General features: G+C 38.5%; 1 protein-coding gene across 1 annotated transcript; it reads right to left on the reverse strand.

The window, feature by feature from the left end:
• On the reverse strand, positions 1-25,294 carry tonsl (tonsoku-like, DNA repair protein). The gene is made up of 28 exons (XM_053510469.1): positions 25,068-25,294; positions 24,712-24,807; positions 24,451-24,593; positions 23,010-23,193; positions 22,094-22,223; positions 21,817-21,988; positions 21,414-21,528; positions 21,158-21,303; positions 19,979-20,131; positions 19,735-19,860; positions 19,305-19,497; positions 19,147-19,202; positions 18,945-19,034; positions 18,687-18,759; positions 18,373-18,536; positions 18,004-18,127; positions 17,450-17,670; positions 16,542-17,010; positions 16,234-16,424; positions 12,811-12,911; positions 9,834-9,990; positions 9,415-9,493; positions 8,982-9,289; positions 3,513-3,684; positions 2,916-3,091; positions 2,119-2,192; positions 1,656-1,789; positions 1-578 (listed from the first exon to the last, which is right to left on the reverse strand). Exons 1-28 carry the CDS (start codon positions 25,090-25,092, stop codon positions 391-393), a joined length of 4,260 nt encoding a protein of 1,419 aa, XP_053366444.1. The 5' UTR covers positions 25,093-25,294; the 3' UTR covers positions 1-390.
• Positions 25,295-26,238: the final 944 nt, after the last annotated feature.

Genomic DNA, 26,238 nt, shown 5'->3' on the forward strand with positions numbered 1-26,238 from the left:
AAAGAAGTATAAACAAAAAGTATTGCCTGTTACACTGTCCAGTTTGCAGCTGAATAAATGTCACTAATACACATATAGTTTTGTATTTATTAGTACATTTTTTATACAGGATCCTTATCAATAAGGTAAATCCATAAAATGCTTCACATAGATTCTATATTGCCATAGAGGAGCACAAAGGCCTTTACTGCTTCTGCAACACACAGTATATTTTGACTTACACTTAACAATTGAAAAATATCTTACATAAATGTATGAAAAATAAGTGATTTAATATAAAGTGGAAGTAGGGAAAAAGTCATAGAAAAAACAGGGGAAAACACTAGTATTGGGGCTGGCCCAGTTCAGTTCAGGTTAAGCAGAGTGACTGCACAAATGCTACAGTGCAAGTCAGCGTAGATCAGAAGCAATACTGAGCAGGCACTTAGAGTTGCGGGACAAGATATGGCCTGGCCAGCTTCGCCGAAGTATCTCCTGATCCAGCTTGTTAAGTCTTTGAGAGCATAGCTGCAGATCCTGAACGCGTTCAGCGAGGCTGTCCAAACACAACGGGTCCCACGGTCCGCACACCTGGCAACCTGAAAGGGATGCAAGATCTGAGATGTACAAATAAGCCAGAAACGACTGAATATATGTACAAATAAGCCAGAAACTACTGAATATTTTTTATTTAAGTTCAAACAGATTATTCAAAACAAGGTAGGGGGGCAAATATTAATTGACATTATCGGTATAGTTGTCAACAAATGTAACTGATTTGTTGATATCATTGTGCTTGATTGAACGCCCTGACATGTAGGTGTTAGGATTACTGAAGTGAGGTGCAATGGCCAACACCTTCATGAGCAAAAATTTTACAGATTTTTACAGCTGCAGATCCTGAACGCACTCAGCGAGGCTGTCCAAACACACCAGGTCCCACGGTCCTTAAAAAACGAGAACTTTTAAAGGCCCCAAAATCCTGTTTTTAAAAAAGTGTTTTTACCACAAAATGTCTAATTTTCCAGACAGGAGGGAAAAAAAAAAAAACATCTTCCAGAGTATCCTGGTGCCAGTACTGAATGGGAAATTAATACAGTATATTACTAAATGTCAGTATACTTATTATGCTAAGCCCCTTACGTGGTAGGCTTAGTACTCTGGGTGTTCTGATACCTTTATTCAATTCACATGGCAGTGGTGTTCATTTTGTAGATGTTGCGTGTACATTTATTATTCCTGAGTAATTATTTCACCCTGGTTATGATCTGAAATTTATCCTGGAAACACTGGTTGCAAGGAGGAAAATTCTTCCCAGATCAGAAACCAGTGCATTGCAGGGCACCATGCACCTTGTTTTATAAAGAACCATTACCTCCTGAAATGTTTTTGTACAGTGGGAACCCAAGAAACTAAAAGCCACCAATCAGAGAACCCAAGCAGACACAAAGTGAACAAGTATAACTCAACAGTAACCTATGCTTGGGAGAACTGGTTACCCTGGTACTATGAGGTATCGACGCTATTTACTATGTCTCCATGGCACCTACATTTAAACATGGTTTTGTTAAGTAACCAACACATCAAATATAAAATATTCCATTTATAACAGGACAAGAACACTGTACCAGATAACAAAATGCTATCACAAACACACAAGTACTTAGATGACTAGCCTTGAAGGTTTAGATGAGTCAAAGTACGTTGTGCTTCTCCAAGAGCATTAAGGAGGCTGTGAAGTCCGGCTGAAGTAACAGAAGGATTAGCTGACAGGTCCAGAGACACAAGGGAAGGACAAAGAGCAAGAAACCTAAAATGTCAACAGAAAATTACTGATTAATTACAGTATATTTACAGAGAATCTTATAGTCACTGAAAATCTGGAAAATCTCTCTCGACTGATGTTACACACTGAACCAGTCCTCAGAGAGGAACAACTCCACTAACTCTGAATAGAACTAGCAATATGATACGAAATACACTGACCTCTGCAAATTTACTGGAATAACAAGGACAGCACTTTTGTTGAGACAACAGATTAGAATTCTGGCTTTTGTGAACTTTTGTGAAATTTTAAAACAGAGTTTTAAGATTAAATAATCTTTGTGAAGAATAATGACACTACAATAAAGACTTCACCTTGTAAATGTTCTGACACTTTGATCATTCAGGCCATTTGCAGCTAGGGCTAGATGAGTAAGTGTACAGTCACCCTGGAAAACACACACACACACACGTCCGCACGTACGTACGTACACACACACACGTCCGCATGCACGCACGTAAATATATATGTATACACGCGCGCACACACACATACAAGTTGCATTAGTTTGTCCACTGCAAAGTAAAATTTTCACCATAATATTTCACCATATTTCAGAAATATTTTTAAATGTATTCAAAATAAATCAAAGAAAATACAACATAATTTGACAAATATAAACCAAATAAAAAAAACAATATAATACAGCTGCATACCACAGACCGATAAGGGACTGTTAATCACTTCCCTAAATTTGGCCACATTCACTAGGCCGGAAAGATGCAAGATGCACAAGCATAAAACCACATTAACCACTACCCAACACTTAGTGTGCAAAACTGTTGAGTGCAGCTCAAGCAGTCGTCACACACTGCCCAAACCTTTGATGAGCAATTGTTTTTCCTTCATTGAGCATGATCTTCTTATAAAACCCTTATCTGACAGTCTGGTCAGTACTGCCTCTTAAAAAAGCAGAACAATTATAAAAAATTGCTGACTACTTTATAAAAAAGGGAAATACAATAACTAATTATTGTATAAATGTGATCTTGACTTCACTTAAAAAAATTGTAGAGTTCTGACTACATACAATGTATTCAAATTTTTAAAGTTGACGGAATGGTGACATGTTTTTTTTATGATGATATGTAGCTGTGTTAGCCAAGTGTACCTGTGTGAAAAGTTTGCTGAGGAGGTCCAGAGCAGGCTGATCTGAGGGACCTTTACACACAGCATTAAGCTCCAAGTGTGTGAGGTGCTGTAGTGGCAATGTCTTCAACACCAACTCAAACCCTGTCGAGCCCAATGCATTCTGGGACAGACACACTGACCGCAAGTTACCGGTGCCTATAAAGTAAAAGATAATGTCACAAACAAAGTGCATAATGCAAAAGGAAGACACTTGGGTACTCATAGTTTTACAGAAGATTTATAATTCTTCCTTATTAAACATTTAATTCTGGTGAGAGTTATGTTGAATCTGAAACCTATCCCAGGAACACAAGACATGAGGCAGGAATACACACATATTGTCTATTAAACGGAAAAATTATTATGCACCCCAAATCAGCAAAATTTAACTTACCAGTATATTGTATTACAATATTTGAGGAACAAAATTCGATCTAATGCCTGTGTAGCATTTTTATCACATTACTGTGATTTGGTATTACACATACAGTATATACCATACTATATGTTTTATTTAAATAGTATAATAATTTTAGTGCTGCTTACTGTAACTAAAGTTTAAAAGAATTAGACGTACCTGTGAGAGCACTGGCCAGCAGGAGCCGGTGTTGCTGAAGGAAGCGAGCGGTAAGGCCACAGGCCTGCAGAGACAGCGTACCCAGGAGGGGACAGGCAGACAGTAACGAGGCCAAAGCCTGAGACCAGCCATCTCCAAGAGGATTCATACTTAAATTCAGCTCCTCAAGACACTGAAAAGGAGAAAGAGACCGTCTTAATTAAGAGTAATATATACACTACTTATACTACATATCTATATACTGTATGATTTAGAGACAAACACCAGCAGTAGTTAGTTGCATCAGCCACCAGTATATGCATTCATTCTCTTCTTTTTTACATTTCTGCAGAATGCTGACCGAAGGAATGCAAAAGGACAAAAATCTAACACACACACACACACATTTTCACTACTCAATTACAGTATTAAAAAAAAAATCACCACACAAAGCTTCAATATCTCTATCCTACTAATAGTGCAAGAGATTATTGTCCTGCAAGCCACATTAGACACTGCAAACATTTAACAAAGTGAAAACAGTCTTTTCTCTTAAGACTAAATGCAACTCCAAGAGAAAGGAAAAGAGAGCACACAAACAGCAGTTGTTGTGTGAGGAGGCAAAAGGAAACCAGAGAAACCTATGTGGACAAAGTGAACATATCAAAAATTCCACACCTAAGCTCAGGACTAAACCGGGCACCTTGCGGCTTTATGTTGCAACACCATTTGTTGCACCACTCTGCCAAATTAAGCCTAGTAATATTTTTTGATTTTGCAATGTTACAATCTGCTCTGGATAAATAATGTAGGTCAGACCAGACCACCAGAATATACAGTACATTGTCCTCAATAAGTACTGGAGTGTTAAGGGTAAATCTTTTCTTTCACATTCTTTCACACTAGGTTTTGCCTAGATCACAGGCAACCCAGGGCTAAAAACCAATAGTACAACCACTTCATTTGTGGTTTTAAGCAGAAGTTGTCAAGATCTTGAGTTCTAAATTGTCTCACTCCTCTTTGTAGATGTTTCACAAAACGAAAGATAAATACGAAATGACTGATCAGAATTTCAGCTTTTGTTTTGTGAAACATCTACATAGATAAGTGAAACAACTTAGAACTCAAGAACTTGACAACTTCTGCTTAAAACCACAAATCAAGTGGTTGTACTATTGGTTTTAGCCCTGGGTTTTGCCTGTGAAGACTAGCATTGGGCATAAATGCTCAACGTATGTAAAAACACAAAAACAGTCTGAGACATCACAAAAAACCAAGGTCAAGGTATTACAACTATCTGTTTGAAGAAGATTTTGGGAGCAGAAATCCAAAAGCCATACAGCCAAAACATTGTGAAGGAAAGCAGCCATTGCTTCAACAACTTTTAAGCTGATTCACAAAAATTCTGAAAGCAAGATTAACCTCGAATAAATAATAAAAAGGCCAAAGTGTGGAGAAAGAAAGAATATGCCCATGATCATGAAAATAAACAAGCTTATTTGGTGATGTCAGAGCTTTATTAGTGTGATGCGATTATAGGTTATAGTTATAATCAAGGGATTTGCAAGTATTAAAAGTTAATAATTTTGATCACCTAAAACTAGATAGCCTTCCACCAAATGTGCCATGTTCCAAGTTACTTTACATATACACAGTACATGCAAATATCAGGAAATGAGAACTGAAAATCTAATCCATGGTCTCATATTCAAGTTTCCACTTCAAACTCCAAGGATTGACCTTACTGTTCCAATGTTTTTAGAGGGGTAGTTTAATTAAATTGTATTTAGTTCAGAATTTATTTTATATAAATAAATATATTTATTTTATATAAATGTTAATTTTTTTATACATTGTTATATAAATATAAAAAATCAAGTAACAGAACAATCAACCACAAACTAATTTTAAAAGCCTAATAAAAAACAAAAACAAAAGAGAGCATGGTGAGGCAATGTGCATGCATACTGCCCATCTTCTCAATAATGCACAGTTTCTTCTGTGTACTATCAGCCACAAGCACATGCATCACACCCTTCTTACTTCTTAACAATAACACCATTAGTTTTGCACATTTCTTTCCTTTGCACTCTGTGACTAAAGCTTAATATAGCGTGCGGGGGTGGGGTAACATCACTGGGGGCTGCAAACCACTAGAAGTTACAGGATATGATAGTGGTGGGAGCCATCATGGGTACACTCTAACAAGCTTTAGCAAAACATTGCCTTAAATTTAAAATCTATTAATATTCTGTGAAAATTTTCTGAAAACTAATACATCACTGACTATAACAATACAAAAAGATTGTCTATTTATCTATCAAATCACATCTATTAATCAATCAAATCACATCTGCACACAAGTTGAATACATTAAGATAATATAGGAATTACTTTAATATAGTTCATATATGTAAGTAATAGGTTAATAGAATTTGTCTAATAATTATATTCATATAATTATTATATTACCTATACAATATCTGTACAACTGCTAGATTTCAGTAGTATGTGTTTCTTGATGTTTCAGATTTATGTCACTTTTTTTTTTATTATCTCAATATTTTATTTTCGAAGTGTGAAATTTCCACAGCAACAGAAATTTCACACTTTATTAATAATTTACACACACAAAATTAAACAGAGTATATATGGGCCAGCTGTACTATCACCAGTGTTCCAGGTCTCTCGTGCAAGCCGGTTAGACGCAGGAGAGCAGAGTGTCTATAACAATCCTCAACAATAAATCCAAGTGTCATCTTTAATCCTGTCTGGATAGTAAAATAAAAAATTGTAGCCTGTGACTGGTAAACCATTCTGTGTCTCAGAACTAATGAGATATGTTTAGTAAAATGTTTGTCAACCCATGGGAGAGCGGAGAGTTCTGAAAGTTTATGGAGCAGAGTCTGAAGTTTAGACATCTTAAATCCAGCCTACTCCTAAACACTGATCCATGATCGAATTTGCCAACTCCAGTTCTAACAGTAAGCCACATAAACTGATAGCAAGATTAATGAACACTCAGCCAATAATTTACTTCTAGTCAGAGATATTTCATTTAAATTGACTGTTGTTGGTGTTGAGTGACTTGCACACTACAGTGAAACTCATTCAGTTTCTCATTCACTAGCATTACAGTCAAAGGATACATTTCTTAAATCTCTGGCTAAATCACCATCCAGACCAGACTCTAGCTTGGAAATACATCTGGAGAGATTGCATGCACAGTTCTGTGATTAAAAGAGAAAAAAGTGCTAGCCCAAGAATAGACAAAAGGGTCAATCAGAATTAGTGTGTAAACAGTGGTTTTGACATCTGAAAAAGAAAATCAATTGGTGGTGCTATCATGCGATCGTGGTCTTCGAAAGAAGTTCTCAGAGGATACTCTCTCACTTTTGGTACAGCTTCGCATGCAAATCTCGTCAACCATGCCATTAGAGTGCTATTGCTGTTTAGTACTACATATTTATGTGAGGCTGGCTCCTCTGCTCTCACACAGCTAAAGAGCAAAAATAGAAACAAACTAAATGTCGAACATGACCTTCTGATTGCATTGTCTTCAGGCACCCCAAATGTAGACACCCCCAAATTTCTCATTAAAAAGTTAATAACAGGGAAGTTAATTATTTTATTACTGATATTCACTCATGGTTACTTGCCTTTCCTACCTAAAAAAAAAAAGGGTTATTAAAGAAACTATCACAATGTTTGCTTTAAATTGTCAAATTGTTGCTGGCATAATGAATATGAAAAAGGGTACTCATTTTACTATAGGATGGTATGCTGGTATGATAAAACTTTTGTCAGGGGTCCAAAAAAAAGAAAAAAAGAAAAAGGTTGAGAGGTTTAGCTCATAATGGAAAATGTTGACTCACTGTGTCTACGGTTTCATGTTGATAAAGTTGTGGTTAACAAGACAGACCTTCAAGGCTTCTTCTAAAAGCCAGTATAATTTTCATATAACATTTTATCATCAGATGAAATTCGTACCTGCGTACTGTAATATTGCACTGTATGCAACACTGACATCAAGAAAAGTGAAATTTTAAGTTTACCAATGATGTCACCAAAGCTTTGTCAAAAACACTACTGGTTCTAAAACACAGATGATGTCTTGTTAAATATACACACCAATAAACAAATGAAAAAAGAAGCTTGTAAAATATAAATAAATACCAAGCTTTAAACCAATTAAGAAAAGTGTGGATCTATATCTATACCTAAATTCTGTTTGTTTGTTTTGTCACAACAATGTCGTTTTCTTTTGGGACCAGGCACTAGGGGTACCCTGCATCAGACCACCCACCTAATATAACAGCCCTGTCCAATCAAGGCATGGACTCCACTACACCTCTGAAGGCGTGTGCTGTATTTGTCAACAAACTGTAGTATATCATTTAAGTCCTGTAAGGTGTGAGGTGGAGCGCCCATCGATTAAATTTGTTTTATCTGGCACATCCACCGACTGATTTCACATTGCACATCCATCTAAAGGATTTGGAGGCCAAGTCCAACACCTCAAACTGGTTATGTTCCCTAAAACATTTTATACTATTTTTGCAGTGGTACAGGGCAGATTATTCTGCTAAAAGGCACAACTGCCATGAGGGAATATCATTTACATGTAGGGGAATACTTGGAATATGAATATGAATTCCAGGACCCAAGGTTTCCCAGTAAAACGTTGCCCAAAGCAGCACACTATATCTGCCAGCTTGCCTTCCTTCCACCTTTGCATCCTGGCACAATCTCTTCCCCAGGTAAGCAAACCACAAGCAATCGGCCATTCGTATAATGTAAAAGAAAATGTAATTTATTATACCAGGCCTTCTTATCCCATTGTAGTTCTCATGCTCACGTGCCCATGTGCCTCACTTCTGGAAATGGACATGGGTCAGCATGGGAACCCTGACTCGTCTGTGATGCACCAAGTGTTCTAACCTTTCTATAAGAACCAGCATTAATTTTCGGCAATTTGAGTTACTACTAAAATAGTAACTTCTATTGGATTAGACTACATGGGCCAGCCTTCACTCACTACGTGTATTTAGCTTAGCTGCCCAAGAGCCAATCCTCAGTTCACTGGTTTTCCTTTTTTAGACAACTTTTTGTATGTCCTGATCACAACACACCATGGATATGCCACAAGAGCTGCAGTCTTTGGAGCTGCCCTCATTTGTCAAAGTTGACCACATTCTTCCCCATTTTTTCCCCTTTCAACATATCAACTTCAGGGAGACCATTTTCATTTGCTGTTTTTATTTTTATACATCTCCCACCCACTTCCAGGTGCTGTTGACAATCAATGTTATTCACTTTATTTGTTAGTGGTCATAATTTTAAGGCTAATCGGTAAATCAACAAGAAGTAACCCATCAAGCTAGTAACCCATGTAATGTCCAATTATTAAAATCTGTACAAAATCAAATAACTTTCCAATTAACATTTGGAGGCAAAAAAACTAGCAACACTCAGAAAAGTAAAAAGTACCGGAAACGCATGTTGAGTCCTTCCCTCTAGTGTACCCGCTGCCTTCTTCATGCCGTCTCCTGTGATTTGATTGGCTGAGATATCAAGAAGACGAAGGCGAGGCATGGTGATTGCCGCAGAGATGAGCTCAGGAAGAAGGTCATCATTAAGGCGGTTGGCGGAAAGGCGGAGCTCCGTGAGGCTGCTCTGGAGTTTGAGAGCTCGAAGTAGGGGAGACAGACTTGTTGGAGTCAGACTAAGACCACATACACACACGTAAGGAGAGCCATCCTGCACCTCACAGAGCCGTAACACACGGCTGTTCTCTTCTACAACACATATACAAAAAACAAAGAGAAGTAAACACACATACAAAATGCAATCCAGTTCTTGAAACAACTTTAGACAAATTCGGTAGGAAAGCTGGTATTGAACTAGGCAGAAAGATACGCACCAACGTCTAAACTCTTACAAGCTTTCTTATACCGCTCTGGAAGAGGAGGCAGATCCCAGGAACACACCTCTGCCAGAACCTGGATATACACAAGTCATCATAAAAATCATCTTCATAGAGTCTTCTTCACGGCATCAAGTCCATAAAGAATGCATGATATGCCATCAAGGGTATGCTATATGTTCGAAAGTTTGTGGACATATGACCATAAGATTCATACATAGTTCCAGATTTTGTATTTCTTTTTAAACGATGTCTTTAAGGATCTCAAGGTATGAACAAGGGCAAGACATTCTATACAATTGTGGGAACAGCGTGGGGAAGCTAGTGGTGCTTGACGACATTGTTCCTATACAGTGCAATTTACTTCATCAATATTTCTAAAGTTCTGAGCAAGCGATATTTGTACATGTCGTCACCTCCTCGTTGGTGTGCAAAACAGCCAGCAGCAGGTCAGAAGGTGAGAGCAGAGCACCCTCCTTCTGCAACGAGAGACGTGGAAGAAGCCCACAGGTTTGATAGTAACGTTGTGCAGCCTGTTCACACAGCCATGACACTGTGCAGGAGTCAGCTTCACTAAGAACAAAAAAAAACAAAAAACAACCACAATATTAAAAATAATACCCCACAAACACACACACAAAACACAGGAAAACGCTGCAGGGTCCAAACGATCTAACAGTTCTATAAACACACAGCGGTAAAATTAGCCTGACTGAGAACGAACTAATGAGTGTTTATTGCAGAAATCACACATAAGCAGTGTTGAGAACACATATTAGGGGTGACACACCCAGCACACACAGCACGCGAAGAGGTTGTCAGAATAAATAACAACTTAAAAAGGAAAGTGTGGTACTAATAAATCCTAATACTATGGGCATGTACTGAATGACACAATTTTCAGATTTTTACCTCTTTATGCCACCACTAGATTTTGATAGACTCAAATGTAAACTATTAGCTTTAATACAAGCAGTTTAACAAAAATATGTTTATGAATTACAGCCATTCCCTCCATTTTACTGTCTTCAAAGTGACCTGTCAAACTAACATAATTATTCATGTTAGAATCATTTTTAATACTTGGATGCAAAGACTTTCAATTGCTGACTGTTTGAAATCTGGAATGCATGGACATCACCAAATGCTGAGTTTTCTCTCTTGAGCTGCTTTGTCAGACCTTTAGTGCAGCCGAATTCATCTGGAGCTTTTTTGTAAACCTTTCTTCTTTTAGATTTAATCTCCAGTAACTAAAAAGCATGCTCAATTGGGTTATGGCAATAAGCTATCATTATCTCCTACTATTTGGTTTTTATTTTATTTTAGTTTTTTGTCATCTCAAAGCAAAGTGTATTCTGGTCTTTCTGATTTTGAATACTATCTGTTGTTTGATCATAAGGCAAACCTCTATATTTACATTTGTGTAGGCGTCTCTTTATTCCAGACATTACAAATGACATGCCAACCTCCTCTAAAGAACTCTGGATTAAGCCAGATGTTGAGGTTGCTCTTTAATTTGTCAGGGTACTAACTAACTAACTAATTGCTTAGTAGTCAGTTGTCTAACTGTTTTTAACCATGTGACATGGCATGACCTTATATAAAATGGCTTGAATTAAACTCTATAATTGAGTTACATCTTGAGCTCTTTGTGGTGGTGAACAGAGGCACTTTTGCCTGTAATACCTCAGACTGACTGCTATTCTATCTCTCTCTCTCTCATACACATACACACACATACACACACATACACACACACATACACACACACATACACACACACATACACACACACATACACACACACATACACACACACATACACACACACATACACACACACATACACACACACATACACACACACATACACACACACATACACACACACATACACACACACATACAGTATACTGGTGTCTGTGAGAACGCAGGAACAAATCTACACACAAAGTGTAAAGAAAAAAAATCTATACAGTACCGTGCAGAGGTTTAAAAATGCTGTAAAGTGAGAATACTTTTTAAAAACTAAAGTATTAGTAGTTTATTTATTAGCAATTAACAAAATGGAAAATAAATGAATAGAAGAGAGATGTAAATCAAACCTAATCAAATCAGTATTTTGGAGTGACCACCATTTACCAGCAAACAGCATCGATCTTCTATTTAAACTTGCACACAGTTTTTAAAAGAACCCACCAGGTAGGTTGTTTCAAACACATTGGAGAACTCACAACAGATCCTCTGTGAATGTAGGCTGGGGCAAATCCTTCTGTCTCTTCATGTAATACCAGACAGACTTAATGATGTTAAGATCAGAGCTCTGTGAGAGCCAAACCAGCACTCCTTGTTCTCTCTACCAGGCTGTCTAGACAATAGATTGGTATACCTGGGTCCCACTGCTATCCACCAATTCTTGGTTGATGGCACTGCAGTACATCTTCCAGTCTCAAAGGGAAGTGAGCATGAAGTTTCTTTGGCCGTCCATTGTATCTATGGTTCTCAACCATCAACATTGCCTGTTTATTTGTGCTTCTTCAAAATAGTTTGAATAGAACATCTTGAAACCCCAGTCTGCTTTGAGATCTTTGCCTGGGAGAGACCGTGATGATGCAGTATGACTACTGTACCTTGTATTGTATCTTGTTGCTGAGTCTCGCCATAGTGTATGACCTGTGACATGAAACTTTTTCGCACCCAGTACATATGAAACTGATTATTAGCTCCGTTTGGTATAATTGGTTAATTATGCACCCATTATGTAAGAAGTGATGCTGGTTTGAAGGCAAAGGGTAGTCATTTTAAATGTTTATTTGATTTAGCCAACATACAGCCATTGTCAAAATAGCTGGCAATACCCTAAGTACATCTTTAACCCTCTAAAGCAACATGTCCTATTCATCAGGTTGATGTGTTGAGCACCTGTAGAGCGTCCTAAATTGGAAGGTGGCGAAGCGCCATGTATCTAACATCCAGCAGCTCCGTAATATTATTACTGTATAGGAGAGAGAAAAGGATCTTAGCTACCACATGTGCAGCTGTGGTGAATTCCATGCCCAGGAGGATTAAGGCCGTGCTAGATAACAATGGTGCTCACACAAAATATTGACACTTGGGCACAGTTTTGACATGTTCACTTAAGGTGTACTCAATTTTTTGTGCCAGTTTTTTAGACAATGTCTGCATGTTAAGTTATTGTTGAGTAAATCTGTACTGCTATACAAGGAGTATACACAAGCTTTGACTACTTTAAAGTATATCCAATGTTTATTTCTATAGTATTGTCCCTTGAGAACATATAATAGAGTGGTTGCTGAAATGTGAGGGGTGTACTCACTTTTGTGAGATACTCTATGCTTGTATGTATGTATATTTGAGACAAGCAGATCAGACCTGTGTGGGACGGGAATCAGGAAGACGTTGTTCTGAACTCTGACTCTCATCCTGATTGGTGCAGGCATTGGAGCTGCTGAGTTTTGAGGAACAGCCTGTGGCTATGAACACACAAGTAAAAAAATCAACTCAGCGCTAAAGAAAAAACTAGCATCTGATCAAAATGATGTTGTGGTTGTTTATGGGACCATTAATCATTTAGTCAGTTACTGAGGTCACCTACAGAGTTTTTATCAGTTACATTCTAAAAATAATTAAATTACTCATATACTTGTAATACTCTACTGTAAGTACTGAAGCTCAAACATTATTCTATTTATATAAACATGAGGTGTTCACACCATGACTTTTGATTGCACAGAATAAGAGAACATAGTTCTTAGAGTAAAAACTTCTTTTATTTATATATCTAAAGGTTTCACTAGTGCTTGTATATTAAAGAAAAAAGTCGGAGCAGTGATCAAACTGATCTCCCAGGAACTCCTTTAATAGCCCAAACATGTGGAAATGGCTTGGAGTGAGGTTAGGACCGTACATGGTATGTGATGATGGATGCCTCTCTTCGGCAAGTTGGCGAAAAGTTATCTGTCGATTTTTCAAGGATCAGGCATTAGGGTTGTGCCGATAGACGATACTATTGTCTATCGACGATAGTCTCGTCTATCGACGATAGTCAGCTATATGGACGATACAGATGTCGCCATTAAAAACCCACGTTTCAAGAAAAGGAATCCCGTGACTTGCCACGGCTGCGCACGGCAAGCTGTGAAAATGCCCTTCATTACCTGTATGGGGCAGTCGTGTTTCAGTCTGAAGTATTGTGTGTCTACTGAAGCCGAAAATGTGTTCTCTCTCCTAGTCACCCATTGACAGCAAGCGACAGAGCTCATAAACATGTCGAGCTCAAACTGTAAATACTGATAAGTATTAATTCTTCATTTTCTTCTCTCCTTCAATGATGATACTTCTTCGACGGCGCTTTCTTCATTCAGTATAATTATTATTAGTAGTACTGCTCCGAATTTATTATTGTGATTTTTCCTTATTATTATTGTAACGCACCCGCGCGTGTGTGCAAAAAAACTACAATGAGGTATGATATGTTAGCCTAAAACAATTGTTTTATTGTGTTTATGCGCCTTTAAATATACACTAAACAATAAACACTGCCTTGTGCAAAGTGAAAGTGAGTTGCGCGTGCAACTTTTTGATCAAAAGGCTGATAAACGCGTGCGCAGATATGAGCAGATTTATCGATAAAACAAGACATGAAATGAAAAAAATAACCACAAAAATATGTACTACTCTCTGAATACAACGCGACAACACGCAGAAACCCTGGGCTTTGACTACTATCGTGTATCGGCGATCTTACAGGCTGACGATAGGACGATATGACAATGGGCATATCGCGCAACCCTATCAGGCATTCCATTTACTGAAAGTTAACAGGAATGACTGCAGTAGGCTCTAAGAAACCTTGGCTAGGATTGTTATTCACGGACATACAGCTTTCTTTAAAATGTTTCCACCATTCAAATCCTGTGGCTAAGAGTCTCATCACTGTGTCTGTGCTCAAAGACTTAAATGTAAACAAGACCTGGTTGTGACCATGTGCGTTTGCAGAAAACATCTTTTATTTTGTGTCTGTATGCGTGTGTGAACAGCGCACATGCAAAACAAAAGCAATTCTTATTAGAGAGGTTAAAGATCCATTTTCTCTCTTTGTATTAGCGCGCGTCATTGGACACCGTGCCCCACACACACAGACCCCTCCTACCTTCGCCTTCACAGGTACACAGACACACACACTCTTTCTCTCTGCTCTACACAGAAACACTGCTCTGTCTTGATTCTTTTCAAAGGTTAAGTGCAGGTTAATTTGATTTATTTTGACTTTACAGCAGTGATTCCGTTAGAGTGTCACTCAATCGAGTGTCATTAAAGAGATTTCTTGTTTATTTTTCCAATAAAACAGTGTTTCCGTTGAGAGTGGAGGAAAGTTAACACATCTTCTGTGTTTCTGTGCGCACAAACGGAAACACTTGTCTGTCGGGATTTATTTGTAGCTACTTTAAGGTAAAGTGCAGGTTAATTTGTTTTTACTTTATTTTTTTGTAAATTTTTTATGTGCTTATTTTTTGGGGCTGTGAAACGAATAATTTGAGTTTCCATTAATTCTCATGGGGAAATTCGATTTGAATTTAAAACCTGCTTCCAGAACGAATTACGCTTGTAATCCAAGGTTCCACTGTACATTTTATATATATATATATATATATATATATATATATATATATATATATAGAGAGAGAGAGAGAGAGAGAGAGAGAGAGAGAGAAAGTATTAAGATAATAATTGCATTAACAATTTCATCCTCTTAAAATATCTGAAAAACTGTCTGAAAAACAGACCACCTAAAAAAAATATATATACCACCATCACCACCTAGTGGCAGGGGCATATTTTACTTATAGTACTGTGCAAAAGTCTTGGGCAAATACAAAAATATGGCATAAGCAAAAGATGCTTCTGAAAACATTTCTGCATAAAAGAAACTTAAAAGAGCAATAAAATAAACAATTCAATATTTGGAGTAAAAACTTGCTTAAAATCAGGAGTTTTACACACAGATTTGTGCAGTTTTATAAGAAAACAGTTGTTAGGTTTTATTGAGCTTGCTGGAGATTACGAGTCTTCTGGTAACTGTCACACTCGCTCCTTTTCTATTTTTATGCAAATTCCAGAAGCGTACATTAGGTTTTTTGTTTCCATCTGAAAACTTGTCTATTTTTTTCTTCTTTACAGTCATGCATATATTCTCCTGTAAGGTTATTTATTTATAAATATTTAATTTATATATGGAAATACTAAATGACTTCGTACATAATTTTGCAGACATGATAACCATATATAACAAAATTGGTACAGCATATCATATGGTGCCTAAGACTTTTGCACAGTACTGTAACTTTTTTGACAACTGCAAAGTGTTTCTGAACGCTGTGAAGTGTACAATCTACCAGAAATAATCTAACAAAAGGAGAACTGGTATTTTTCTCCAACTTTGAGGTTAGTTTAAGTCTTCCTCTTTTTTTGATAAACCCCTACCTACCTTCTGCGTTAAGACAACTTAAAAGAATTGGTCTCATGTATGATTGGTTAGATGCTTCACTGCGTATAAAATGGAGAGCCAAAGAATCCCCTTTCCTTAGCCAGAGAACCAAAAGATAAAAATGAAAAGAGGTGGGAGAGTTGGTTTTGCAGAGTTTACAGATTTTGCTTCCAGTAACAGAACCATTTTCCCAGTACAGTATTAGGATCCATGTTAAGGCACCACTGATTAATTGACCAAGCAACTAGTCGGGATTTAATATGTGCATTGGTAATTTGGTAGCAGAGTAATTTACAATAGACTCTCACCATTGCTTGTGTGCTGTATGGATGTGGCCGTCCAAGCTCTGGGGGCTCATTAACAGGGGTCATGATGGGACTGGGTGATCTGGTGACCTCTCTTCTGCCCAGCATCACCATACCTGGCAGCTGGCTCATCTTCACTTGTCGGGCTTTATTATTCTTTTTTAGAGAAAGACTCCTGCTGGAGGATGGCTGACCTGGAAAGAGAAATATAATTTTAAAAAACCTCCGAGACACAACAGGCACTCACAAGACTCATTTAATTAAAAATATTTTTTTATTATTTATAATATTGGATTTGCACATTTCCACACCTCTAGCAGATGTCTCTATCGATCCAGATGCACGGTTTTGATTTCTAGATCCTGCACTGTCCCATCTGCTGTCCTGTTCTGAGACCACCCTCCGTTTCTTTTTTGGCTGAGCGCTCCCCAAATCATCTTCCAGCCAGTCGTCTTGTATGTAATGCTCCTCAGGGACTAAAGCTGACATGTGATTGGTGGATACTGCCGGCGTACTGCTGAAGGCCGGCTCTGACAGGCTCTGAGAGAGAAGACGAGACTTTGCACTGCCCAGGTGTTGCATAGCCCTATGGTATTCCTCTTTGCCAGAGCGAATCTGCGAAGGCAACTCTGTCACTCTAGCCTCATGAGGATTAGGGATATCCTGGGTGCTACAAACTTCTGGTGGAAATGGAGAGACATCAGCAAAGCGAGGTCTAGGCCGCACAGGGCGCAGCGGGCTGATGTCAGTGTCCGAGTGCTCTGACGAGCTGCTCTCATTCTAATAGGGTACGTGAAAAAGAAAAAAAACTATTTTTTACGATAAAAGATGTGGCACACCGTACTGACCACTAAGGCACCCAATCCCCACAAGAGTGCAACTTTCCCGCGCTTTTACAAAGCACTGTTTACATAAAAAATCTCTTCACAGAAAACTGTTCAAGTTGTAACTATAAAAAAAATAACATTATTAAAAGTACATAAATATAAAACTAGTATTTGCAGTTGGTACTGAAATTACTTTTGAAGCTCCGCTGTATAAATTTCTGATCAATCAGAATATATAACTGTTTAATTGATGATATTTCTGCCCCCTTCAGGCCACTAAAGGACTGTGTTTATATAAACCTTAAGAACTTGAGAACCAGTTGAATCTAATAGACTGGGCACACAGGTGCTTAACAAAACCATTAAAGATTTTCATATCAGTGAACTCTCACCCCAAACAGGACATTCTCCTCAGTCCCTCTGGGCTGATGGCGGGGGCCTGTGGATCGCCTTGGTCTGGGAGGAGTACTGGCCTCTGGAGGGGTATGTGCATTGATCAAAGCATTCTGGGATATGGGATGGGACTCAGTCTGCTGTAGCAGTGGCTCTGAGCACTCAGCATCAAACAGCTGACTGTCCTGTAGAGGCTGCGGAGTCACAGGCACAGCTGCCACTACAGCACAAGGAGGGAAGACAGACAATGCCATTACTGATTAATAAAACCTGTTCAAAGAGAAGGCCAGCAGCTAATTAATAAGTGTTTGTTTAATAATAGACACCATGACTATTGAAGTGATTAATTATGTTACTAATACAATAAAGTGTGTAGGATCTAGCACAATTCACTGAGGAAGGTAAAAACAAGTAGCGAGGACAGTTGCGCTCACCCGACGCTGTTTTTAAGGTTAACTTCTCTTTTGCATTTTTTAACTCGATATCACTATAAATGTGTTTCTGTGGCGAACACATTTATTACATTAAATTACTCAACTCTTAAACTCCTCACCTGCTCCTGCCAGCACCCTCTTCAGGATTTTCTCCGTTTCTGAGCATTCCTGTCGTGCTTCCTGGTCGAGTTCACGACCATACGTCTTTAACCACTGTCGCAAGGTGTCCAAAGGTTTGTCACCCTAATGGATACAGAGTACACACAAGAACATATATACATCCGCACTGAAAGAAAATGACCAAAAACTCTAAACATGAATATAATTGTACAGTTATAAACCCAAAGTCTCCACAAACTGTATAAGAGAAAACAATAATTGTAACAATATTCAGGCTCATCAGCAAACAGAAATGAAATGTACTATTTAGAGATACTGGATTTTGAGTTTCATGTATTGCGTAAAAATGTATTATTTTTTCATCTGACCTTGTTATTGCGGATGTTAACTGAGGCCCCTTTCTGCAGCAGCAGCCGTGCTACTTCAAAGTGGCCACAGCTCAGCGCGTCATGCAGGGGAGTTACCCCATCACAGTACGCACCACCAGGATCATTTATGTTCGCCCCTTTGTCCAACAGCAAAGATACAATCCCTATAAAACACAAACACAACGCAGATAAGATGTCGACACAGAATGTATCTAACCCAGTTAAAAAAAGCTTTAAAAAAAATTTAACTAACCAAACTAACTTTAAACAGAGAAAGTTAAAGTGATCGAAAAAGCAAACAAGTATCGCAGTACCTAAATGGCCATGGTTACAGGCTTCATGCAGTGGAGTCCAGCCGCAGTGATCTCTGGGATTTAGTGGATGACCCTATTACAGAAAAAATTAGACATGTCAGACAGAATCACATGACCAGAGCTGATAAATACAGTACAAAGGGAAATGAAACAACAGTCCTAGAGGAACATTGCTCCATTTTTACTGTGTACTGTACATACTGTCTATGCTTGAAGCCACTTTGAACTGTTTGACTTCGAGTCATGTGGTCAGCTCACCTGCTCTACCAGAAATTGAACCTGTTTCAAGTTGCCCTCGATGCAAGCTCGATGGAGTGCAGTTTCACCCTTCTCATTACGTCGGTTCCACTGTGTGTGAACAAACCATGCAAAAAAAGTGAAAATTATTCTAAAAAATTTAAAGTCATAACATGAATGATGAAAGCTCATCATAATGAAATGGCAAATAATTTTCACGTACCCTGCCAGTTTTTCTCCTGCCAGTCACAAGCTTATCATAACCCTCTAGATCATCATCTGCACAGAAAAGAGTACCGTACATACAGTATAAGCATGTAATTCATGGCCATTATTACATTACATCCATCTTCATGAATACTATCTTAATGTTTTCTGTACCAGAATCTGAAAGCTGAATATCACTGTCCAGAGGTTCACTATTCTGCATTTCCTCTTCCTCCTCATCTTCATCACTGTCCTCCAACCGGCAGCCATTGGCCTCACTCAGCTCCCGGAGACGGGCCTCTGTGGCATGAGCGCCTGAGGAGCTGGAACGCTTTTGCGCCTGCAGCCACACCCTCAGAACACGTCTCTGGAGCCAAGAACATGAAACACACAACCAAATAAAAGACAAACATTATTGTGGCATTAAAAGGTTAACAATCGAAATGGAGATTTTGGCATTTTGCATTTACATATACAGTTTCATATCAAATGGATACAGGGATGGGGTGGATAAATAAAAATGCCCCTACAGTACAATAGACCATCAGTTTGTCATGTAATATTCAGAATATTCATTTGTAGAACAAAGAGGAGGGTTAGGAACCTGGAGTTTGTTTTGAGCTGCTCTCTCAGCACAATTCAGAGCAGCAGTGTAACTGCTGTCCACCTCATCCAGGCTCACACCATGCTCCTCCTGACAGCTCGCAATGTTCAGCCATGTTTCACACTCCTGCCACACACGCATGAAACAAACAGTGAGAAAATCTAGGAACGAATTTCATATATACTGTACTTGTGGTCTTCTTATCTCTGAGGAGGATAAATGACCAGTGTGTGTTTTGTGGTACCTCTTTGGCATTGCCTTCTCTCAGCTTCAGCTCATGTCTGTAGTGTTCTAAAGCTTTGTTGAACTGTCGCAGATCAGAATAAGTGGCTGCCAGAGAAACGTGAATAACAGCCAGCTCTCGAGCAGGCTTTCCCAACTTTTCAGCACAGGACAGCTAAAAAGCATAGATGCTTAAGTTATACAGTAGTTATAATTTCCCAAATATAAGTTGGGACACACAAATTAAAGTATCTGCCCAATATACCAAACCATGAAAATAGTGTACAAATAAACACCAAGAAGATGGTATTAAATAAATAGCTCAGAGACAGAAAATAGTTTACAAGAAGAAGAGTGTGATAAAGGTGAGGCACGTCCCATGTGACAAAAACAGATGGAATGGAATTGTATGAGAAAGATAACTTCCCAAACGACCTGGCCCTGGTTCAATGGTAGTAACATTTTCTGTGAATTGCAATACATTTTGCATACAGTAAACAGTTAATATTTAGATAAAGTAACACTTGTATAAAAAAATAAGTAGAATTAAAACCCCAATTTAAAATCAATCACTTTTAACGAACCCCTTCACATTTTGGACACCTCCTTCTTGGTGTCCTACTTTCATAGAATGGAAACTATTCACTGATGATTCTTTTTTTTTATCTTAAAAATGTATGGCACTGTTTTTGAATGCACTGTATTTTGTCTATTAAACCAACCTGTAGTTCAGCGAGTGAGAGACTACACAAACAAGTCTATAAAAGATGACTTGACAAACTGACATACTATAATGTTTGGTAATTGTGGGATGTAGCAACACTTTTTAAAAGCTGTAATCTTACTTTTTTTAAGAATTTCTTTTTTCTGCCTCCTTCACATGGGCACCTCTTTGGACCGTACATTGAGATTTCCCATGAACATATACCGAATGCAAATTTAACACTGAATGCTAGACCTTTTATCTTCTTAGTTTGTCATGTAATAACAAATAGGCCATAACTGACCATCAAACTAATTAGTCAATACATTTTTAAATTACTTTGAAGCCTGTGAAAATAAAGCGACTTTGCTTACAAAAAAAAAACAAATCAAAACTTGTATTAACCCTCGTATTGAAGCTGAAGGTCTACATCACATCTTGATTCATAAATTTCAAATCTATTGTGGTGGTGTATAGAGACAAATATAATCCTCTTACCTGTGTTTGATAAGCTTCCAGAGCTTTAGTATAGCAGCCCACTTTGCAATAGAGATCTCCCAGACCCTCTGCAAGACCCAAAGCCTCCTGGGAGACGGGGTTACTGACAGATGCCATAGCTTCCTCCAGCTGACAGCCACGGATTGCTGCGGAAACAGTATCCATATTTAATGGATGAATAAATGGAGAATGAACAGATGAATGCAGTTTAATAACTTTTATATTTCCCAGACCAGGAAAAAACTCAATCACTTACAAATTCTCAGGTCCCTCTTGACTGCCTCTCTCTCTGTAGGCTGCTGGGAGCCGAGACGATAAGCTTTTTTCAGAGAGCGCCGAGCTGCCACCAGGTCTCCCAGATTCAGAAGAACCTATGCAGATTTTATCAACATTTCACCACAATGCATTATTTCGCTCTACCCATGTTAGGATTCTTCAGCTTCAGTCCTGAAGGAGAAGTGTCCAGGACAGTTAGATGAGTCTTCAGCTGATTTAACCAGGCTTAGTGTGTTTGTTTAGGCATTAGTGAATTATAAACTGTGCTGCACACTGGGCCTCCAAAACTGAATTTGAACTATTTAAAGTTTTGTCGAAAATTCATAGTCCCATTTCAGTCCCACACATCCTCCTGGTTAATCTACTGTTCCCTTACTGCTCACCTTGCCAATGGTGTAGAAGCACTCACTCTCGCTGAACTTATCACTCATCTTCCGTGCACACTCCTTGCTCTTCTCAAAGCAGCGCATAGCAAGAGAGTGCTGTCCATTCCTAAAGTGAATGCTACCCAGATTGAAGTTGGCACGATACAGATCCTCCAGCAGGTTGTTCTTCCTGAAATTTTGAAAAATGCAATTTAACTGCAGCATCAATGGTGTCTATGTAAAACAACAAGCGCTCAATGACGAATGTCAAAGGTATTAAGTGAAAGTGTCTCACTCTGAGATGTAGATGCTCTGGCGGATGAAATCGCTGCAGCGTTGTGGTTCTTTCAAGCCATCAAACACGAAGCCCAGGTTCAACAACAGGCGTGCTCTCATTTCACTCAGCTCCCGTGATGAAACAGTGCCTGCAGTGCACACACAGCTAAATTATTCTCAAACACTCCGTTACTGTGCCAAAATAGAGACATCACTAGAGACCATCTTGTTTGATGAAGTCCACCAATGTCCATCTTGCTTGAGTTCTCTGATATGAAAACATAATTGACCTCACAATTATATATAATCGCACAGCAAATACTAAACATATTTCACTCTCCAAGATCCAAGTACAATAAACTGCAGCATTACAGGTTGCAAACTGAGCAGTACATTTGGTATTTTCATGTGGACTCTACTTTGTGTTAGATTTTAAGCACAGGGTTAGGGTTTTTATAACTACACTCATGTTAAATCAAGCTAAATCCGATTCAATTGCCGTTTTTTATAGGGTCAAATAAGGAAATTTGCCTCGGCCACCCAAAGGCCAGTAAGCTAAGTGGCATGGTGGTGCACTGATTACATTAAAGGCTCATAACTCCAGATCCCCAGCTTCCCCTGTTATAGAGACTGAGCTTGCTTTACTGTCCGCATGGGCATGGGTCCCTTATTACCCAAATTGTAAATATCGACATGTGGGCATGGTTTCCTTTAATGAACTGGCATCTCGTCGAGTGTGTAGGGATAAGCTCTGGATTCACCACAAGTGTAACCACGATGAAAAGTTTACTGAAGAATTATGACTGAATGAACCAATAAATGAACAAGTGCTTGTAAACAAAAGAGACTACCCTCTACATTGCTGTGTTACCTGACCAAAAAGAAAAAAAAAAAAGTAGTCTTTATTTCTAATAGGACAACACGAGTGTGCAAACCTTCTAGACGGCCATTCAGTATAGCCAGGCTCTTCTTGAAAGCATCCTCTGCATGCTTTAGGCTGTCCCGGGACTGATCGGAGTCATGAAGGAAGAGATAGGTACGACCAATGGTGGCCAGAGCTCTCTGCTCCTCAGCTGCATCATTTACAGAGCGAGCAAGATCCAAATGGCGTCTCTGATGCTGGAAGAGGGCATTAGAATAAATAAAAATGTTAAATGTTACACATATTAGGTACAGTTACACGTAATAGGATTTTTTCTTGGTGAGTGTGGTTACAGAACAATACATTCAACTAGGGTTGAGCAGTTAATCAAAAAATGTATCCAAACCAACATTCAGAACCTCTAATCGACATAATCTTGCCCATGTCAATTATTTCTCTTTTTGAAATTCTGCTAGTGTTTTTTAGTTATTTTTATTTATTCTGTCAATATTATTAATAATTATTATTAATTTATTATAATGCAAAAGGTAAAATGTTCAATTACTTAATTAGTATTAATTGATTTGTGGTTATATCAGCCAACACTACATTCGACACACTATATTTTACATTATAGTAGAAGTAGAAATATCAGCAGGATGCAGTTTAGGGTGTAGATGGAGCGGAACAATTATATAATATAATAAAGAACAGCAATGATATATGTATCATAACTAGAACGTTAACAAATAACCTGATGAACGTGATATTACTGTGCTTAATTGGCCAGGCAACTCGCTTTAAATTAACCAACAGAGAATTCATGGGCTGTTGTCAAAGGGAAGATGAGAAACACCCAACACCTGACCCAACAACAGACAAGCTGGAGGCTGCTATCAAACCAACCTGGTCTTTACTAAAGCCTCAGCAGTGAGGATAACCCATGACATAATCGCCATGACACACTGATGCAGTAGGATCCCCGACCAAGTAATGACTGCGTAAACTAACATACTTTTCAGAAGTTGGACATTTCTGTACTGTAAATCCTTTTTTTGTTAAATCTTAGGAAATATACTAATATTTTGAGATACTGGATTTTGGATTTAGTCTTTCGGCTGCTCCCATCAAGGAGTCGCCACAATGGACCATCTGATCTGCACACAACTTGGCACAGGTTTTACCCCGGATACCCTTCGTGATGAAGCTGTCTGATTTTATTCGGGCTTGGGACTGTGGCTGGGGTTTGGGAACTGGGTAGTAATTGAACCTGGGCCTTGAGAATGGCAGGTGAGAGAAACCTACCACTGAGCCACCAACGCCCAATCTAGATTATATGATTGCTCAATTCTTTTGAAAAATTACGAAAATAAAAAGAACTACTTTCTACATATATGTAAAAAAAAGAGCAAAAACGCCTTACTGTTGAACAATAAATAGCAAAAGCTAATTTCACAGACATGGTCAAGTCAGTCTTAAAGGGTAATACAGTCAGGTTGTGTTTCTTGTTGTACCTTCAGAGCAGTTTCGATGTTTCCCATTTCCGCGTAACACTCTCCTATCTTCCGATTGGCTACTGCACAGCCGATGACGTCACGCAGAGCCTCGGACAGCGCCAGCTCCTGCCGATGCTCCTCTATGGCCGCCTGGTAATCACCTGAAGCACGGACACACACACACACACACACACACGATCATCAGTAGAAGAATACACAGTCAGATCTGAGAACCATTAGGAAATATATCTGGGGTTCTCGGATGATTTCCCATCTCACCATTCTTGGCTAAAAGTTCTCCGAGCTGATTGCACAGACTGGCCTCCTCCTTCAGGTTATTAGAGATCTGCGCTTTGCTTTTGGCTTTCTGCAGCTCTACATTGAAAAAAAAAGATAACGTGACGTCCTACACATAAATAAACACATATATCCCTGTTGAACAAAGAGATCAGTGACTGATGTGTTGTTTAATCCGTGAACGTTACTAATCAGCTGTAAAGAACCGAGTTAGTCATGAGATATATAATACATATACACGTGCATTAACACATGAGCGACCGCGCAACATCATTTATAAAGTGTTAATATATAATCTCTTCTGATCGTTACATATTGCATTAACAGGAAGAACTTACGCTTGATCTCTTTCGCAGCGCTCATTGTGCTAGTCTGCTAGCCGGACAGACAAATCAATAAGACAAAACAAAAACAGTAACTGGCATGTTCGAGATGCGACTGTACTTCTTCTGAAACCCCAGTGTGTTTTAAACAACCAGAGGATCCAGGCAGGACCGCGATCAAGCGTCGGTAAATGAAAATATCACTCAGTGTAAAAACATCTCTCAGCGCCTGCTTTGGTCTACATTCCGTTCACACCGAGGCGCCAAGAACAGTGCCGCACGCTGATTGGCTGTTTACACTCCACGTGACTGGATAAGGGTCACGCAAACCTCCTCCTCCGCCACCATGCCTAAACAAAAACGACATAAGTGAGGGCAAACTAATCTTATTGTTTTTTTAGATTACATTTAAAGTAATTTTTAGCAGAGTGAAGAAGACCAAATGAAAACGACTTTGCCTGAATACTGGTTCAATTTTATTCTTGTAAAAATAATTTTCCTATATAATATACAGGCTGTCTGATATTGCATCTTTCCTATTTCCTACAAACATACATACAAACACAACGTGTCTTATTCATTCATCTTCTATAACACTTATACTGTTTTTTATCAAAGTTTTTTTTATTATTTTTAAACTAAACAGAAAAAAACAGAACAAAAGAGAACACAAAACCAAACCCCCCATCTCCCCCAACTCCAGACAATTACAAGGATACCATAACAATCAGATGTCCATAAAAAAATAAAATAAAATAATAATAGGAATAAGTAATCTTCCCCACACCCTTCATTTACAGTACAATATTATCTGCGTTCATGCCCTCAGCAAAAGTTAAGAAAGACTGTATGCAATACATGGAGTTGGCTTTACTGTCTATCCAAATATTCCAGAAAAAGTCTTTAAAAAATATTGGTCCAGAACATGTAGAGTCTTAAACAAGTCCAGAACATATGCAGCAGAGTTGCAGGAGCCTGCCTGCATCTGTCACATGTGGTGTTCATTTTAGCTTTAATCTAAGAAAGTCTGACTTTTGACCAGTGTAGACGATGCACAATCTTGAATTGTATTACAGCATGTCTAAGACAAATGGATGATGAGAAAATTCATTGTATTATTTTGTGTTAGATATCCTCTGAAATTGGTTTATCTAAATCTGTCTCCCATTTATTTCTGAGTAAATCT

This window comes from Clarias gariepinus, chromosome 13 (genome assembly GCF_024256425.1).
Source record: "Clarias gariepinus isolate MV-2021 ecotype Netherlands chromosome 13, CGAR_prim_01v2, whole genome shotgun sequence".
Classification (NCBI taxonomy): Eukaryota; Metazoa; Chordata; class Actinopteri; order Siluriformes; family Clariidae; genus Clarias; species Clarias gariepinus.